This window comes from Oncorhynchus mykiss, chromosome 3, assembly GCF_013265735.2.
Source record: "Oncorhynchus mykiss isolate Arlee chromosome 3, USDA_OmykA_1.1, whole genome shotgun sequence".
Taxonomy (NCBI): Eukaryota; Metazoa; Chordata; class Actinopteri; order Salmoniformes; family Salmonidae; genus Oncorhynchus; species Oncorhynchus mykiss.
Window position 1 is genome coordinate 62,866,717 of NC_048567.1, and position 15,979 is coordinate 62,882,695.

The window sequence follows — 15,979 nt, forward strand, 5'->3', positions numbered from 1 at the left end:
TTCAGTAGAAACAGTGTTACAGCTGGTTCATCTGGGGCTAAGGGTTGCTTCTGGACCGGGTTTCACTCTATTCTCTCTCTGAGGAGGAGGAGGAGGAGGAGGAGGGGAGGGACTGGGACCCATCCAGTCCTTTCACGTCACAGTGTGTGTGTTGGTGTGTATGTGTGTGTGTATCAGGGCTTGATGGAAAGACTCTAATCTCATCCGAATCTTTCGGTGTTTAAAGTCATCTGTCTGTCACCCAACTCAGGGATTACCCAGACTCCCCGGCTGCTGCTACTCGAATCAGAACCAGATGGTCTCACACAAGGGTGTGCTTTGTGCTGAGACGGAGTGTGCTGTCTGTCTATTGTAGATCTAGTCTCATCTGTGCTGTAGCCAACTTGTTCTGGCCTTCCTAACTCTGTGTGCTTCTGTTTCACTATGTCTTCCTGACCTGTAGACTTATCTGCTTTACTCTTCTAAACCAGTTGATCCTACTTCTGTTGTTGAACAGCTGTTTTGTGCTGAGTCAATGAAACAGTAGTTGTGTGCATAGATAGGAGTGGACCACTGTTGTGTGCTTAACCAATGAGAGAGGAATACTGCTGTGTGCTTAGCCAATAAAAAAGGACCACCATTGTGTGCTTAGCCAATGAAAGAGGAGTACTGTTGTGTGCTTCGCCAGTGAAATAGGAGGTTTGATGTAGCTTGCCAGACGTGAGGTATGTTTAAGACCATTTGAGACCATTGGTGTGCTTTCTGTCCCGTTGTTGAGCTGCCACATGGCTGGTATTAACCACTGCTGGTCACACGCGCATGCACTCACACGCACACACATACACACACATAAACACACATACACACACAGACACACTCACACCGACCAGAAGGAACAAGTATAAGGTAAGCCAGGGTCTTTAGGTGCTTCTGTAACCAGTCCGGCCTGTCTCTAGCCATACCACACATTCATATGGACACTCATGTTTAGAGCATATACACACTGAAGCAGTAGAAAAATACTATGCACCGCCTGATGATGTCAACATCATAAGTCATTGATGAGGTTGATGAAGGACCCCTCCTATAGCTGTCCTGGGAGTGCCTGCGTGGATAAAGACCCCTGCTCCTTTGAGGCTGGTTGGAGCTGGGGTGGCGGTGTGTGTTGTGTTGTGTGTGTGTGTGGGTATTACTATCCTTGTGGGTACTGGAAATCCTCACAAGGATAGTAAAAAAAGGAAAATTATCCCCCATGGGGACATTTCCCAGTTCCTTACGAGGACAAAGGCTATTTTAGGCGTAGATGTTAGGTTTAGGGTTAGGGTTACAATCAGGGTTAGGGTTAGGGGTTAAGGTTAGGGTAAGGGTTAGGTTTAGTGTTAGGGTTAGGGAAAATAGGTTTAGGGAAAGTAGGATTTTGAATGGAAATCAATTTTAGGTCCCCACAAGGATAGTAAAACATACAGTTGATGTCTGAAGTTTACATACATCTTAGCCAAATACATTTAAACTCTGTTTTTCACTATCCCTGACATTTAATCCTAGTAAAAAATCCCTGTCTTAGGTCAGTTAGGATCACCACTTTATTTTAAGAATGTGAAATGTCAGAATAATAGTAGAGAGAATTATTTATTTCAGCTTTTATTTCTTTCATCACATTCCCAGTGGGTCAGAAGTTTACATACACTCAATTACTATTTGGTAGCATTGCCTTTAAATTGTTTAACTTGGGTTAAACGTTGCGGGTAGCCTTCCACAAGCTTCCCACAATAACTTGGGTGAATTTTGGCCCATTCCTCCTGACAGAGCTAGTGTAACTGAGTCAGGTTTGTAGGCCTCCTTGCTTGCACACGCTTTATCAGTTCTGCCCACATATTTTCTATAGGATTGAGGTCAGGGCTTTGTGATGGCCACTCCAATACCTTGACTTTGTTGTCCTTAAGCCATTTTGCAACAAATTTGGAAGTATGCTTGGGGTCATTGTCCATTTGGAAGACCCATTTGCGACCAAGCTTTAACTTCCTGACTGCTGTCTTGAGATGTTGCTTCAATATATCCACATAATTTCCCCTCCTCATGATGCCATCTATTTTGTGAAGAGCACCAGTCCCTCCTGCAGCAAAGCACCCCCACAACATGATGCTGCCACCACTGTGCTTCACGGTTGGGATGGTGTTCTTCTGCTTGCAAGCATCCTCCTTTTTCTCCAAACATAACGATGGTCATTATGGCCAAACAGTTCTATTTTTGTTTCATCAGACCAGAGGACATTTCTCCAAAAAGTACGGTCTTTGGCCCCATGTACAGTTGCAAACAGTAGTCTGTTTTTTTAATGGAGGTTTAGGAGCAGTGGCTTCTTCCTTGCTGTGTGGCCTTTCAGGTCATGTTGATATAGGACTCGTTTTACTGTGGATATAGATACTTTTGTACATGTTTCCTCCTTCACAAGGTCCTTTGCTGTTGTTCTGGGATTGATTTGCACATTTTGCACCAAAGTGCGTTCATCTTTAGGAGACAGAACGCGTCTCCTTCCTGAGCGGTATGATGCCTGCGTGGTCCCGTGGTGTTTATACTTGCGTACTATTGTTTGTACAGATGAACGTGGTACCTTCAGGCATTTGGAAATTGCTCCCAAGGATGAACCAGACTTGTGGAGGTCTACAATTTTTTTCTAAAGTCTTGGCTGATTTTTTTTGATTTTCCCATGATGTCAAGCAAAGAGGCACTGAGTTTGAAGGTAGGCCTTGAAATACATCCACAGGTACACCTCCAATTGACTCAAATTATGTCAATTAGCCCATCAGAAGCTTCTAACGCCATAACATCATTTTCTGGAATTTTCCTAGCTGTTTAAAGGCAAAGTCAACATAGTGTATGTAAACTTCTGACCCACTGGAATTGTGATACAGTGAATTATAAGTGAAATAATCTGTCTGTAAACAATTGTTGGAAAAATGACATGTGTCATTCACAAAGTAGATGTCCTAACCGACTTGCCAAAACTATAGTTTGTTAACAAGAAATTTGTGGAGTGGCTCAAAAACAGGTTTTAATGACTCCAACCTAAGTGTATGTATACTTCCGACTTCAGCTGTGTGTGTGTGTGTGTGTGTGTGTGTGTGTGTGTGTGTGTGTGTGTGTGTGTGTAGCGATCCTGTTCAGAAGATTTCTACAAAGCTGCCGGGGAAGAGCCCAGTGCGTCCAGTCCTCTGCAGAGTGCCTTTGTACCAGCCATCTTCTCTCTTCTTATGAACAAACACCACATCTCCCTCTCTCAGCTCGATCTCTGCCTCGCTCTGAGGGGGGTAGGGCACAACCACACGATACCTAGGGAGGGAGAGTTATGAATAATGATGCACTGTAACTCATATTAAGACACACACACACCATAAACACACACACACACATGCACACACACAGTAAGAGTTGATATATGCAGCTACTCAGGTCAACATCATTCAGCAGTCTTGTACATAAACGGCTCACACAGATTTATAAGTGCTTGACACTTTGGAGTAGTGTGTCTGGAGCAGTGTGTGTGTGTGTGTGTGTGTGTGTGTGTGTGTATGTTAAGCGGCTGTTCTCAGAGAAAAAATACATGTCTGTGTAAACCAGAGGAGCTATAGCTCACAGTGACCGCTGAAGGACTGATAACCTACAGCTAGTATCAAGCTCCAAGCTGTGAGTGTGTGTGTGTCTGTGTGTGTGCGTATGTGTGTGTGTGTTTCTGTGTGCACACTAGTGCTTGCGCGTGCTTGCACTTTCTTGCGCTTGCTTTCGTGTGTGTGTGCTGGAGGGCACTATTATCTCTGACACACACCGATGGGGATAGGAGAAGTGATGATCAGAGGCTCATTTCTTTTTTGTGCTGCAGTGGCATAGACTAGCGTATGTTTGTATGAGAGTGTGTGTATGAGAGTGTGTGTAAACACAGTATATTTGTTGTAACACCGTATATATTGGTGTAACCCTAGATTGTAAACTGACATGGCCACACGGTTTGTGTCTCTTTGTTTACAAGAACTTGTGCGCAATCTCTTATATGAAGGAAGTCTCTAGGTTCTGCTTGCCTGAGTTAGAACACCTCATGATAAACTGTCGACCACACTATTTATTTTTCGTAGCTGTCTACTTACCACCACATACCAATGATGGCACTAAGACCACACTCAACGAACTGCAAACAAGAAAATGGTCACCCAGAGGCAGCTCCTAGTGGCCGGTGAATATAACGCAGAAAATCTGTTTAACCTAATTTCTACCAGCATGTCACCTGTGCAACTAGAGGCTAAAAAACTCTAGTTCACCTTTACTCCACACAAATACGCAATAAAAATGTCCGCCCCGCCCTCCATTTGGCAAATCTGACCATAACTCAATCTTCCTCATTCCTGCTTACAAGCAAAAACTCAATAAGGAAGTACCAGTGACATGCTCAATACGGAAGCGCTCCTCAGGTGGTAGAGCATGGTGCTTGCATATGCATGACTGTAAGTCGCATTGGATAAAAGTGTCTGCTAAATGGCATATATTATTATTATTATAAATCAAATCAAAGTGTATTTGTCACGTGCGCCGAATACAACAGGTGTACAGTGAAATATTTGCTTGCAGGCTCTAACCAATAGTGCAGAGAAAAAAAAGTATGTGTGTGTGTGTGTGTGTGTGTAGGTAAGTAAAGAAATAAAACAACAGTAAAAATACATTTGAAAATAAGAGTAGCAAGGCAATATACAGACACCTGTTAGTCCGGCTTATTGAGGTAGTATGTACATGTAGATATGGTTAAAGTGACTATGCATATGTGATGAACAGAGATTAGCAGTAGCGTAAAAAGAGGGGTTATATTAGATATTATAAGTGGTCCGATGACACGGATGCTAAGCTATAAGACTGTTTCACTAGCACAGACTGGAATATGTTACGGGATTCATCCGATGGAATTGAGGAGTTTACTACCTCAGTCACTGGCTTCATAAATAAGTTAATTGAGATTATAATGGCGCCAGAGGGGATGGCTGCCCTTTTACGGGCTCCTAACCAACTGTGCTGTTTTATTTATTCTTTTTGCATTGTTTGTAACTAATTTTGTACATAATATTGCTGCTACCGTCTCTTATGACCGAAAATAACATCTGGAGATCAGAACAGCGATTACTCACCTCAAACTGGACAAAGATTATTTCTTTAATGAGTCCGACAGGAAGGTTAAACTGCTATGTCAAGACAAGGCCCAAATCCAGTCATCAGCGTGAAGAAAAGACAGAGAAAAAGGGGGAGGAGGGCAGAGTGCCTGGTATGAATTCACCGACGAGTAACTAAACCACCACTACCCTCTGTATTATTGGCCAACGTGCAAACACTGGAAAAATAACTGGACGATCTATGATTAAGACTATCCTACCAATGGGACATTCAAAACTCTAATATCTTATGTTTCACTGAGACTTGGCTGAACGACGACACAGATAATATAGAGTTGGCTGGCTTCTACGTGTTTCGGCAGGACAGAGCTGCTACGTCCGTTAAGACGAGGGGCGGGGTTGTGTGTCTATTTGTCAACAACTGCTGGTGCGCGATGTCTAATAATAAAGAAGTCTTGAGGTATTGCTCGCCTGAGGTTGAATACCACATGATAAGCTGTAGACCACACTATCTACCAAGAGAGTTCTCATCTATATTATTCGTAGCCGTTTATTTTCCACCACAAACCGATGCTGGCACTAAGACCCAACTCAACGAGCTGTAAAAGGCCATTTGCAAACAAGAAAATGCTCATCCAGAAGCGGCGCTCCTAGTGGCCGAGGACTTTAATGCAGGCAAACATCTACCAGCAGGTCACATGTGACATCAGAGGGAAAACAAGTCTAGATCACCTTTACTCCACACACAGAGATGTATACAAAGCTCTCCCTCACCCTCTATTTGGCAAATCTACCCAGAAGCCATGGATTACAGGCAACATCCGCACCGAGCTAAAGGCTAGAGCTGCCGCTTTCAAGGAGAGGGACACTAATCCGGACGCTTATAAGAAATCCTGCAATGTCCTCAAACAAACCATCAAACAGGCAAGGTGTCAATACAGGACTAATATTGAATCCTACTACACCGGCTCTGATGCTCGTCAGATGTGGCAGGGTTTATTATGGACTACAAAGGGAAACCAAACCGCGAGCTTCCCAGTGACGCAAGCCCGCCAGACAAGCTAAATGCCTTTTATGCTCACTTCGAGGCAAGCAACACTGAAGCATGCATAAGAGCACCAGCTGTTCCGGACGACCGTGTGCTCATGCTCTCCATAGCTGATGTGAGCAAGAACTTTAAACAGGTCAACATTCACAAAGCCGCAGGGCCAGAAGGATTACCAGGATGTGTACTCAGAGCATGTGCGGACCATTTGGCAAGTGTCTTCACTGACATGTTCAACCTCTCCCTGACCCAGTCTGTAATACCTACATGTTCAACCTCTCCCTGACCCAGTCTGTAATACCTACATGTTTAACCTCTCCCTGGCAGAGTCTGTAATACCTACATGTTTAACCTCTCCCTGGCAGAGTCTGTAATACCTACATGTTTAACCTCTCCCTGACCCAGTCTGTAATACCTACATGTTTAACCTCCCCCTGGCAGAGTCTGTAATACCTACATGTTTAACCTCTCCCTGGCAGAGTCTGTAATACCTACATGTTTAACCTCTGGAGAGACCTGAAAATAGCTGTGCAGCAGCGCTCTCCATCCAACCTGGCAGAGCTTGAGAGGATCAGCAGAGAAGAATGGGAGAAACTCCCCAAATACAGGTGTGCCAAGCTTGAAGTGTCATACCCAAGAAGACTCGAGGCTGTAATCGCTGCCAAAGGTGCTTCAACAAAGTACTGAGTAAAGGGTCTGAATACTTATGTAAATGTAATATTAACTTTTTTTTATTTGATCAATTTTCAAACATTTCTAAAAACCTGTCTTTGCTTTGTCAACAATGTAATCCATTCTCTAATTCTCTAATCTCTAGTCTGTAACCTAACAAAAATGTGAAAATCTGAATACTTTCCAAATGCACTCTACAGTACATGTATGAAATCGGACAAATGTAAGCACCCAGCTAATTATTATAATTACCCCCAAGCTATACAACTGCTAAATACACTGAACAAAACTATAAACACAACATGTTAACACAGCATAGCATGTAACGTTTGTGTCTCATGAGCTGAAATAAAAGATCCCAGAAATGTTCCCGCACAAAAAGCTTATTTCTGTCAAATATTGTGCACAAATTTGTTTACATCCCTTACATCCCTTAGTGAGCATTTCTCCTTTGCCAAGATAATACATCCACCTGACAGGTGTGGCATATAAAGAAACTGATTAAACAGCATGATCATTACACAGCTGAACCTTGTGCCGTGAGCATAAAAAGGCCACTCTACAATGTGCAGTTTTGTCATACAGCACAATGCCACAGATGCAATTAGCATGCTGATTGCAGGAATGTTCACCAGAGATCGTTTAGAGAATTTGGCAGTACGTCCAACTGGCCTCACAACCGCAGACCATGTGTAACCACGCCAGCCCAGGACCTCCACATCCGACTTCGTCACTTGTGGGATCGTCTTGAGACCAGCCACCTGAACAGCTGATGAAACGGTGGATTTGCACAACCAAAGAATTTCTGCACAAACTGTCAGGAACTGTCAGAGGGAAGCTCATCTGCATGCGCATCGTCTTCACCAGGGTCTTGAACTGACTACAGTTCGTCGACGTAACCGACTTCAGTGGGCAAATACTCACATTCGATGGCCACTGGCACGCTGGAGAAGTGTGCTCTTCATGGATGAATCCCGGTTTCAACTGTACCAGGCAGATGACAGACACAGTATGGTGTCATGTGGGCGAGCGGGTTTCTGATGTCAACGTTGTGAACAGAGTGCCCCATGGTGGCGGTGGGATTATGGTATGGGCAGGCATAAGCTACGGACAACAAACACAATTGCATTTTATCGATGGCAATTTGAATGCACAGAGATACTGTGACAAAATCCTGAGGCCCATTGTCGTGCCATTCATCCACCACCATCACCTCATGTTTCAGCATGATAATGCACGGCCCCATGTCGCAAGGATCCGTGCACAATTACTGGAAGCTGAAAATGTCCCAGTTCCTCCATGGCCTGCATACTCACCAGACATGTCACCCATTGAGCATGTTGGGATGCTCTGGATTGACATATATGACAGCGTGTTCCAGTTCCTGCCAATATCCAGCAACTTTGCACAGCCATTGAAGAGGAGTGGGACAACATTCCACAGGCCCCAATCAACAGCCTGATCAACTATGTGAAGGAGATGTGTCACGCTGCATGAGGCAAATGGTGGTCACACCAGATACTGACTGGTTTTCTGATCCTCACCCCTACCTTTTTTTAAGGTATCTGTGACCAACAGATGAATATGTCTACTCCCAGTCAGCCTGATCAACTCTATGCAAAGGAGATATAAGGCAAATAGTGGTCACACCAGATGCTGACTGGTTTTCTGATCCACTCCCTTACCTTTAAAAGGTATCTGTGAACAACAGATGCATATCTGTATACATATCTCAGATGCATATCTGTATACATATCTCAGATGCATATCTGTATACATATCTCAGATGCATATCTGTATACATATCTCAGATGCATATCTGTATACATATCTCAGATGCATATCTGTATACATATCTCAGATGCATATCTGTATACATATCTCAGATGCATATCTCCTGTTCCAAGATGGCATAGCAGCAGACGTCCTTTGTCCTAGTCTTGTCGTGTCCCGTGTATATACTGTATATATTTACATCTTTCTTTTTATATCTTTTATATATTTTCTTTTCCAAAAACTCAACTTCAAAACACTCTCCTACAACCCGCCTCACCAATTCAAAAAAAATCTGAAATCCACAATAGAAGCTAGCCAGAAGCTAACCAGAAGCTATCCAGAAGCTAACCAGAAGCTAGCCAGTTTACTGGCTAACATTAGTATTCAGCTAACCACGGTTTGTGGTCATCAGCTATCCTTTAGCTCGAAAAGCTATCGCCAGTTTTGTACAATGAGACTCAGACCAGAACATACCGAACCTATTTTTCTCTCCATATCCCCGGATTTCAACCACAAGCTCTGGACATTTACACCTGGATCTCGCAGCTAGCTAGCTGCTATCCGTGTGACTATTGGCTTACGTCGATCCCGGAGCAAACATCAATTATTCCGGAGCTAGCCAGCTGGAGAGTTCCATCAGCCACTCCTGGGCTACAATCACCTATCCGGACCCGTTTTACTGCCAACGCGGAGCCCCACCGGGCCTTCACGACTGGACTACCGACGTTATTTGCCCGAGGGAGTTATCCAACTGGCCCCTCCGACGCGACGTTACCTGAACGCCCATCTGCGGTCCGCTAATCGTTAGCTGTCTTATCGGCTGCTATCTGAATAGGTCTATCTGACAATTTTTCTTGGGTCACTATAACTATATCTATTTTGCCAATTGGATTGATCCCCTCTACCATACGGAACCCCACTAATCGACCAAAGGAAACGCACGAGGTGGCTAAAAACAGACCATCCTATGCTAGCTTGCTACCGATGGCCTGGCTAGCTGTCTGAATCGCTGTACCCCAACCAACCTCACTACTCACTGGACCCTTATGATCACTCAACTAAGCATGCCTCTCCTTAATGTCAATATGTCTTGTCCATTGCTGTTCTGGTTAGTGTCTATTGGCTTATTTCACTGTAGAGCCTCTAGCCCTGCTCATTATACCTTATCCAACCTTTCAGTTCCACTACCCACACATGCGATGACATCACCTGGTTTCAATTATTTTTCTAGAGACAATATCTCTCTCATCATCACTCAATACCTAGGTTTACCTCCACTGTATTCACATCCTACCATACCTTTGTCTGTACATTATACTTTGAACCTATTTTATCGCCCCCAGAAACATCCTTTTACTCTCTGTTCCGGACGTTCTAGATGACCAATTCTCATAGCTTTTAGCCGTACCCTTATCCTACTCCTCCTCTTTTCCTCTGGTGATGTAGAGATGAATCCAGGCCCTGCAGTGCCTAGCTCCACTCCTATTCCCCAGGCGCTCTCTTTTGATGACTTCTGTAACCGTTAAAGCCTTGGTTTCATGCATGTTAACATTAGAAGCTTCCTCCCTAAGTTTGTTTTATTCACTGCTTTAGCACACTCTGCCAACCCGGATGGTCTGCCGTGTCTGAATCCTGGCTTAGGAAGACCACCAAAAATTCTGAAATCTGAAACCCCCTTTGGCTGTTCTATCTTGTCTGAAAATGTTGTAGTAAGGGATGGAGATTTCAGAATTTTTGGTGGTCTTCCTAAGCCAGGATTCAGACACGGCAGACCATCCGGGCTGGCAGAGTGTGCTAAAGCAGTGAATAAAACTGTTTGCAATCTACTGCAAAGATAGGCTGCAGAGGTCTGTAAAAAATCCACCTCTCTAAAAACAAGTCTCTCGCCGTTGCTGCCTGCTATAGACCACCCTCTGCCCCCAGCTGTGCTCTGGACACCATATGTGAACTGATTGCCCCCCATCTATCTTCAGAGCTCGTGCTGCTAGGCGACCTAAACTGGAAAATGCTTAACACCCCGGCCATCCTACAATCTAAGCTTGCCGTCAATTGAGGATGCCCTCAATCTCACACAAATGATCAATGAACCTACCAGGTATCACCCCAAAGCCGGGCACCCTCATCGATATCATCCTAACCAACTTGCCCTCTAAATACACCTCTGCTGATTTCAACCAAGATCTCAGTGATCACTGCCTCATTGCCTGCATCCGTAATGGGTCAGCGGTCAAATGACCTCCACTCATCACTGTCAAACGCTCCCTGAAACACTTCAGCGAGCAGGCCTTTCTAATCGACCTGGCCTGGGTATCCTGGAAGGATATTGATCTCATCCCGTCAGTAGAGGATGCCTGTTTTTTAATTTTTAAATGCCTTCCTAACCATCTTAAATAAGCATGCCCCATTCAAGAAATTTAGAACCAGGAACAGATATAGCCCTTGGTTCTCTTCAGACCTGACAGCCCTTAACCAACACAAAAACATCCTATGGCATTCTGCATTAGCATCGAACAGCCCCCTGTGATATGCACATTTTCAGGGAAGCTAGAAACCAATATACACAGGCAGTTAGAAAAGCCAAGGCTAGTTTTTTCAAGCAGAAATTTGCTTCCTGCAACACAAACTCAAAAAAGTTCTGGGACACTGTAAAGTCCATGGAGAATAAGAACACCTCCTCCCAGCTGCCCACTGCACTGAGGATAGGAAATACTGTCACCACCGATAAATCCACTATAATTGAGAATTTCAATAAGCATTTTTCTACTGCTGGCCATGCTCTCCACCTGGCTACCCCTACCCCAGTCAACAGCACTGCACCCCCCACAGCAACTCGCCCAAGCCTTCCCCATTTCTCCTTCTCCCAAATCCAGTCAGCTGATGTTCCGAAAGAGCTGCAAAATCTGGACTCTCTGCAAATCAGCCGGGCTAGACAATCTGGAACTTTTCTTTCTAAAATGATCTGCCGAAATTGTTGCAACCCCTATTACTAGCCTGTTCAACCTCTCTTTCGTGTCGTCTGAGATTCCCAAAGATTAGAAAGCATCTGTGGTCATCCCCCTCTTCAAAGGGGGGGACACTCTTGACCCAAACTGCTACAGACCTATATCTATCCTAACCTGCCTTTCTAAGGTCTTCGAAAGCCAAGTCAACAAACAGATTACCGACCATTTCGAATCCCACCATACCTTCTCCGCTATGCAATCTGGTTTCAGAGTTGGTCATGGATGCACCTCACTCTCAAGGTCCTAAACAATATCTTAACCGCCATCGATAAGAAACAATATTGTGCAGCCGTATTCACTGACCTGGCTAAGGCTTTCGACTCTGTCAATCACCACATCCTCATCAGCAGACTCGATTGCCTTGGTTTCTCAAATGATTGCCTCGCCTGGTTCACCAACTACTTCTCTGATAGAGTTCAGTGTGTCAAATCGGAGGGCCTGTTGTCCGGGCCTCTGGCAGTCTCTAAGGGGGTGCCACAGGGTTCAATTCTTGGACCGACTCTTCTCTGTATACATCAATGATGTCGCTCTTGCTGCTGGTGAGTCTCTGATCCACCGCTACGCAGACGACACCATTCTATATACTCTGGCCCTTCTTTGGACACTGTGTTAACTAACCTCCAGACGAGCTTCAATGCCATACAACTCTCCTTTCATGGCCTCCAATTGCTCTTAAATACAAGTAAAACTAAATGCATGCTCTTCAACCGATCGCTTCCTGCACCTGACCGCCCGTCCAACATCACTACTCTGGACGGTTCCGACTTAGAATATGTGGACAACTACAAATAACTGTCAATGACTGGAACGAACTACAAAAATCTCTGAAACTGGAAACACTTATCTCCCTCACTAGCATTAAACACCAGCTGTCAGAGCAGCTCACAGATTACTGCACCTGTACATAGCCCATCTATAATTTAGCCCAAAAAACTACCTCTCCCCCTACTGTATTTATTTATTTATTTTTGCTCCTTTGCACCCCATTATTTCTATCTCTACTTTGCACATTCTTACACTGCAAATCAACCATTCCAGTGTTTTACTTGCTATATTGTATTTACTTTGCCACCATGGCCTTTTTTTGCCTTTACCTTCCTTATCTCACCTCACTTGCTCACATTGTATATAGACTTATTTTTCTACTGTATTATTGACTCCATGTGTAACTCTGTGTTGTTGTATGTGTCAAACTGCTTTGCTTTATCTTGGCCAGGTCGCAATTGTAAATGAGAACTTGTTCTCAACTTGCCTACCTGTTTAAATAAAGGTGAAATAAAAAATAATTAAATAAATACCCAGTCATGTGAAACCCATATATTAGGGCCTCATAAATGTATTTCAATTGACTGATTTCCTTATATGAACTGTAACTCAGTAACATTTTTGAAATGATTGCATGTTGCGTTTATATTTTTGTTCAGCATAGTTAGTTAAATAGTTAACCAATAGCTACCCAGAATATCTTCATTGACCCTTTTTGCACTAATCTCTTTTGACTCATCACATACGATGCTGTTACTGTTTATTATCTGCCTCGCTGCCTAGTCACTTTATCCCTACCTATATGTACATCTCTTCCTCAATTATCTTGTACCCCTGAACATCGACTCAGTACTGGTACCCTGGTAAATAGACAAGTTACTCATTGTGTATTTATTCCTTGTGTTATTATTATAATTATTTGTTGCATTGTTGGGAAGGGCCCGTTAGTAAGCATTTCACTGTTAGTCTACACCTGTTGTATACGAAGCATGTGACAAATAAAATTATATTCGATTTTTTGACAAACACACATACACACACTAACACACACACACATTGTAATGCTGTGGTATTGTGGATTTTATATTGTACATTTAACAGAGTAATAATGTAATAATGTATTGCGTTATTTATGATGTATGGGGATCCTAATAAATACTACTCAATACTGTATATGTATACCTCTCTCTGAACAGGGTGTGTGTATGAGAGTGTGTGTAACCACAATACTGTATATGTATACCTCTCTCTGGACAGGGTGTGTGTATGAGAGTGTGTGTAACCACAATACTGTATATTTATACCTCTCTCTGAACAGGGTGTGTGTATGAGAGTGTGTGTAACCACAATACTGTATATGTATACCTCTCTCTGGACAGGGGTTTGGGTTCAGGCCGGAGGGCCAGCAGTGCGTTTCCGGTGCGGGGCGTCGGGGGCGACCGGGGGAAGTTGAGGTCGAGGGATCCTGACTTCCTGTGCAGAGGCTCTAACCCCATGGCCCCCACCATCTCACTCTCAATTGGACAAGACCCGGCACGCCCCTGAGCTTCCATAGGACAGGAACCAGAGCGGGTGTGATGTGGGAGGACGGCACCCGACAGGGGAAGGGTCGGGGGGGAGGACGGGGGAGAGCGAGATGACTTCTTCTTGGCCGCGGCTCCTGAGAGAAGCTTTAGCAGACCTCCTTTCTTCTCTTTCTGCGGACAGAGAGAGCGAGACAGAGAAGAGAAGGGGATTATAAAATGATAAGTCTCTTCTTTTCACTCATCTACAGACTATCTGTTCTTTTTGTCTGACAGTATCACTCCTGGTCTCAGAGACAGTTATCTGGTGTCTACCTGATGTAATAATGACACCTTCTGTTTGCCAGTACAGTATCTGAAATCTGAGTGTAGTTCTCTGACCTGCCACTAGAGAGCAGCACATATACAGAGCAGATAGTTTAGTTTCGATGTATGTGAGGTGGAATTTACTGTGTGTGTGTGTGTGTTTCTGTGTGTGTGTTTCTGTGTGTGTGTGTGTGTGTGTGTGTGTGTGTGTGTGTGTGTGTGTGTGTGTGTGTGTGTGTGTGTGTGAGTGAGTGTGTGTGTGTGTGTAATCATGTGCCTGTGTGCATGTTAGAGGTGATGGGTGAGCCAATTATCAGCGCATAATGAGTATGGATGCGTCTGTGACGGCACAGCAGGACTCATAACACACGCAAAGACATCCGCGCACACACCACAAATCTCAAACTCCCTGACACACACAGCTCAATCAGGCAGCAAACTCCAACGCATAATAAGCCAATGCATGTGGGAAATAAAATGGTTAGGAAAGATAGTAGGCTTGATGCTATGAGACTAAATCATACTATAGATGATCTATCACAGCTCATAGTCAAATAATGTTTATCGTGGTCGTTCCCTAGTCTATTTGTCTTAGTCTCTGCCCAGCTTCAGATTAAATCTTATTGCCACAAACTGTCTCATCTTGTGTCTGTGAAGCCAGATAGGCTCCTCTCTCACAGACATCTCTACCATCCATCATTGTCACCGTGGACTCAGCTTTAATATACACATCAAGATGAAGACAGAAACACAGAGACAGCCCTGTTACACTGGTAGTCTGCCTGTTTGTCGTTGGAGGATTCTGCACCATGTCCAGGTGCAAGCAACTTCCTCCCCAACACCTTTTCCCCTAGCTATTCCTTTAATAATCCCTGTCTATATCCTGACTATGGCATCATGTTGAAAGATTTTAAAGCAGTGTGATGTGGGAACCAGACTCTGTTGTGAGCATGGAGCAAGGAGAGAGAGAGATGAGAGGACAGAAAGAGAGACAGCTAGATGACTCACCTTCTCTGGTTTTGGGGGGACTGCCCCCTGGGCGTTGCTGTGGGAGGGGCCAGGTGAGGGTGGCTGGAAGGGATTGGTTGATTCTCCATTGAGCAGGGCAGCACTGGCGTTGGGAGGGGTAAGGCAGGAGAGGGGAGAGGAACGGGGAAGGAGAGGGGAGGAGAGGCAGGAGAGGGGGCGCGAGGCAGGGGAGGAGAGGGGGGAAGGGCCGGGGGACACCATGGACATTGGGCGAGCGGATTGGCCAGCGCAGCGCGAGGGGGAGGAGTTCTGATGTCGGAGAGGAGAGATGGCCGCTGTGGGACGCTCTGGGCTACTGGCGGGCGGGCTGTGGACTGAACAAACACATTACGCACTATAACACACTCTTATATAGTATTACACAGTATCTTACTGTTACTAGACACCACCTGCATCCTGTTTCTACTGTCATCAGAGCTGGCAGTTTGAACTCACATAGCCTACCTATGAAGATACTTTCTTTTGTAATGGATACCAGATGTGTTGATTTGTGTGAGTGAGAAAGAAAAAGAGAGAGAGAGAGAGACAGAGAGAGGAGGTGGAGAGAGAGAGAGAGAGAGAGAGAGGAGGTGGGGGGAGAGAGAGAGAGAGAGAGAGGAGGTGGGGAGAGAGAGAGAGAGAGAGAGAGAGAGGGGGGAGGTGGGGAGAGAGAGAGAGGGGAGGTGGGGAGAGAGAGAGAGAGGTGGGGAGAGATTGAGTTCTGTGCTCTATTATTACGCCTCCACTAAACAACAGCAG

The 15,979-nt window shown here is 44.6% G+C and overlaps 1 protein-coding gene across 1 annotated transcript in view; it reads right to left on the bottom strand.

The window, feature by feature from the left end:
• Window positions 1-3,031: 3,031 nt before the first annotated feature.
• Window positions 3,032-15,979, bottom strand: part of LOC110504409 (E3 ubiquitin-protein ligase SH3RF3-like) — a 73,771-nt gene continuing 60,823 nt past the window's right edge. Inside the window, exons 7-9 of the mRNA XM_036974886.1 lie at window positions 15,221-15,555; window positions 13,749-14,080; window positions 3,032-3,306 (exon numbers count right to left, since the gene is read on the bottom strand). Of these exons, the coding sequence (XP_036830781.1) occupies window positions 3,138-3,306; window positions 13,749-14,080; window positions 15,221-15,555 (836 nt within the window). The 3' untranslated portion in view covers window positions 3,032-3,137. The remainder of the gene's footprint in view (window positions 3,307-13,748; window positions 14,081-15,220; window positions 15,556-15,979) is intronic.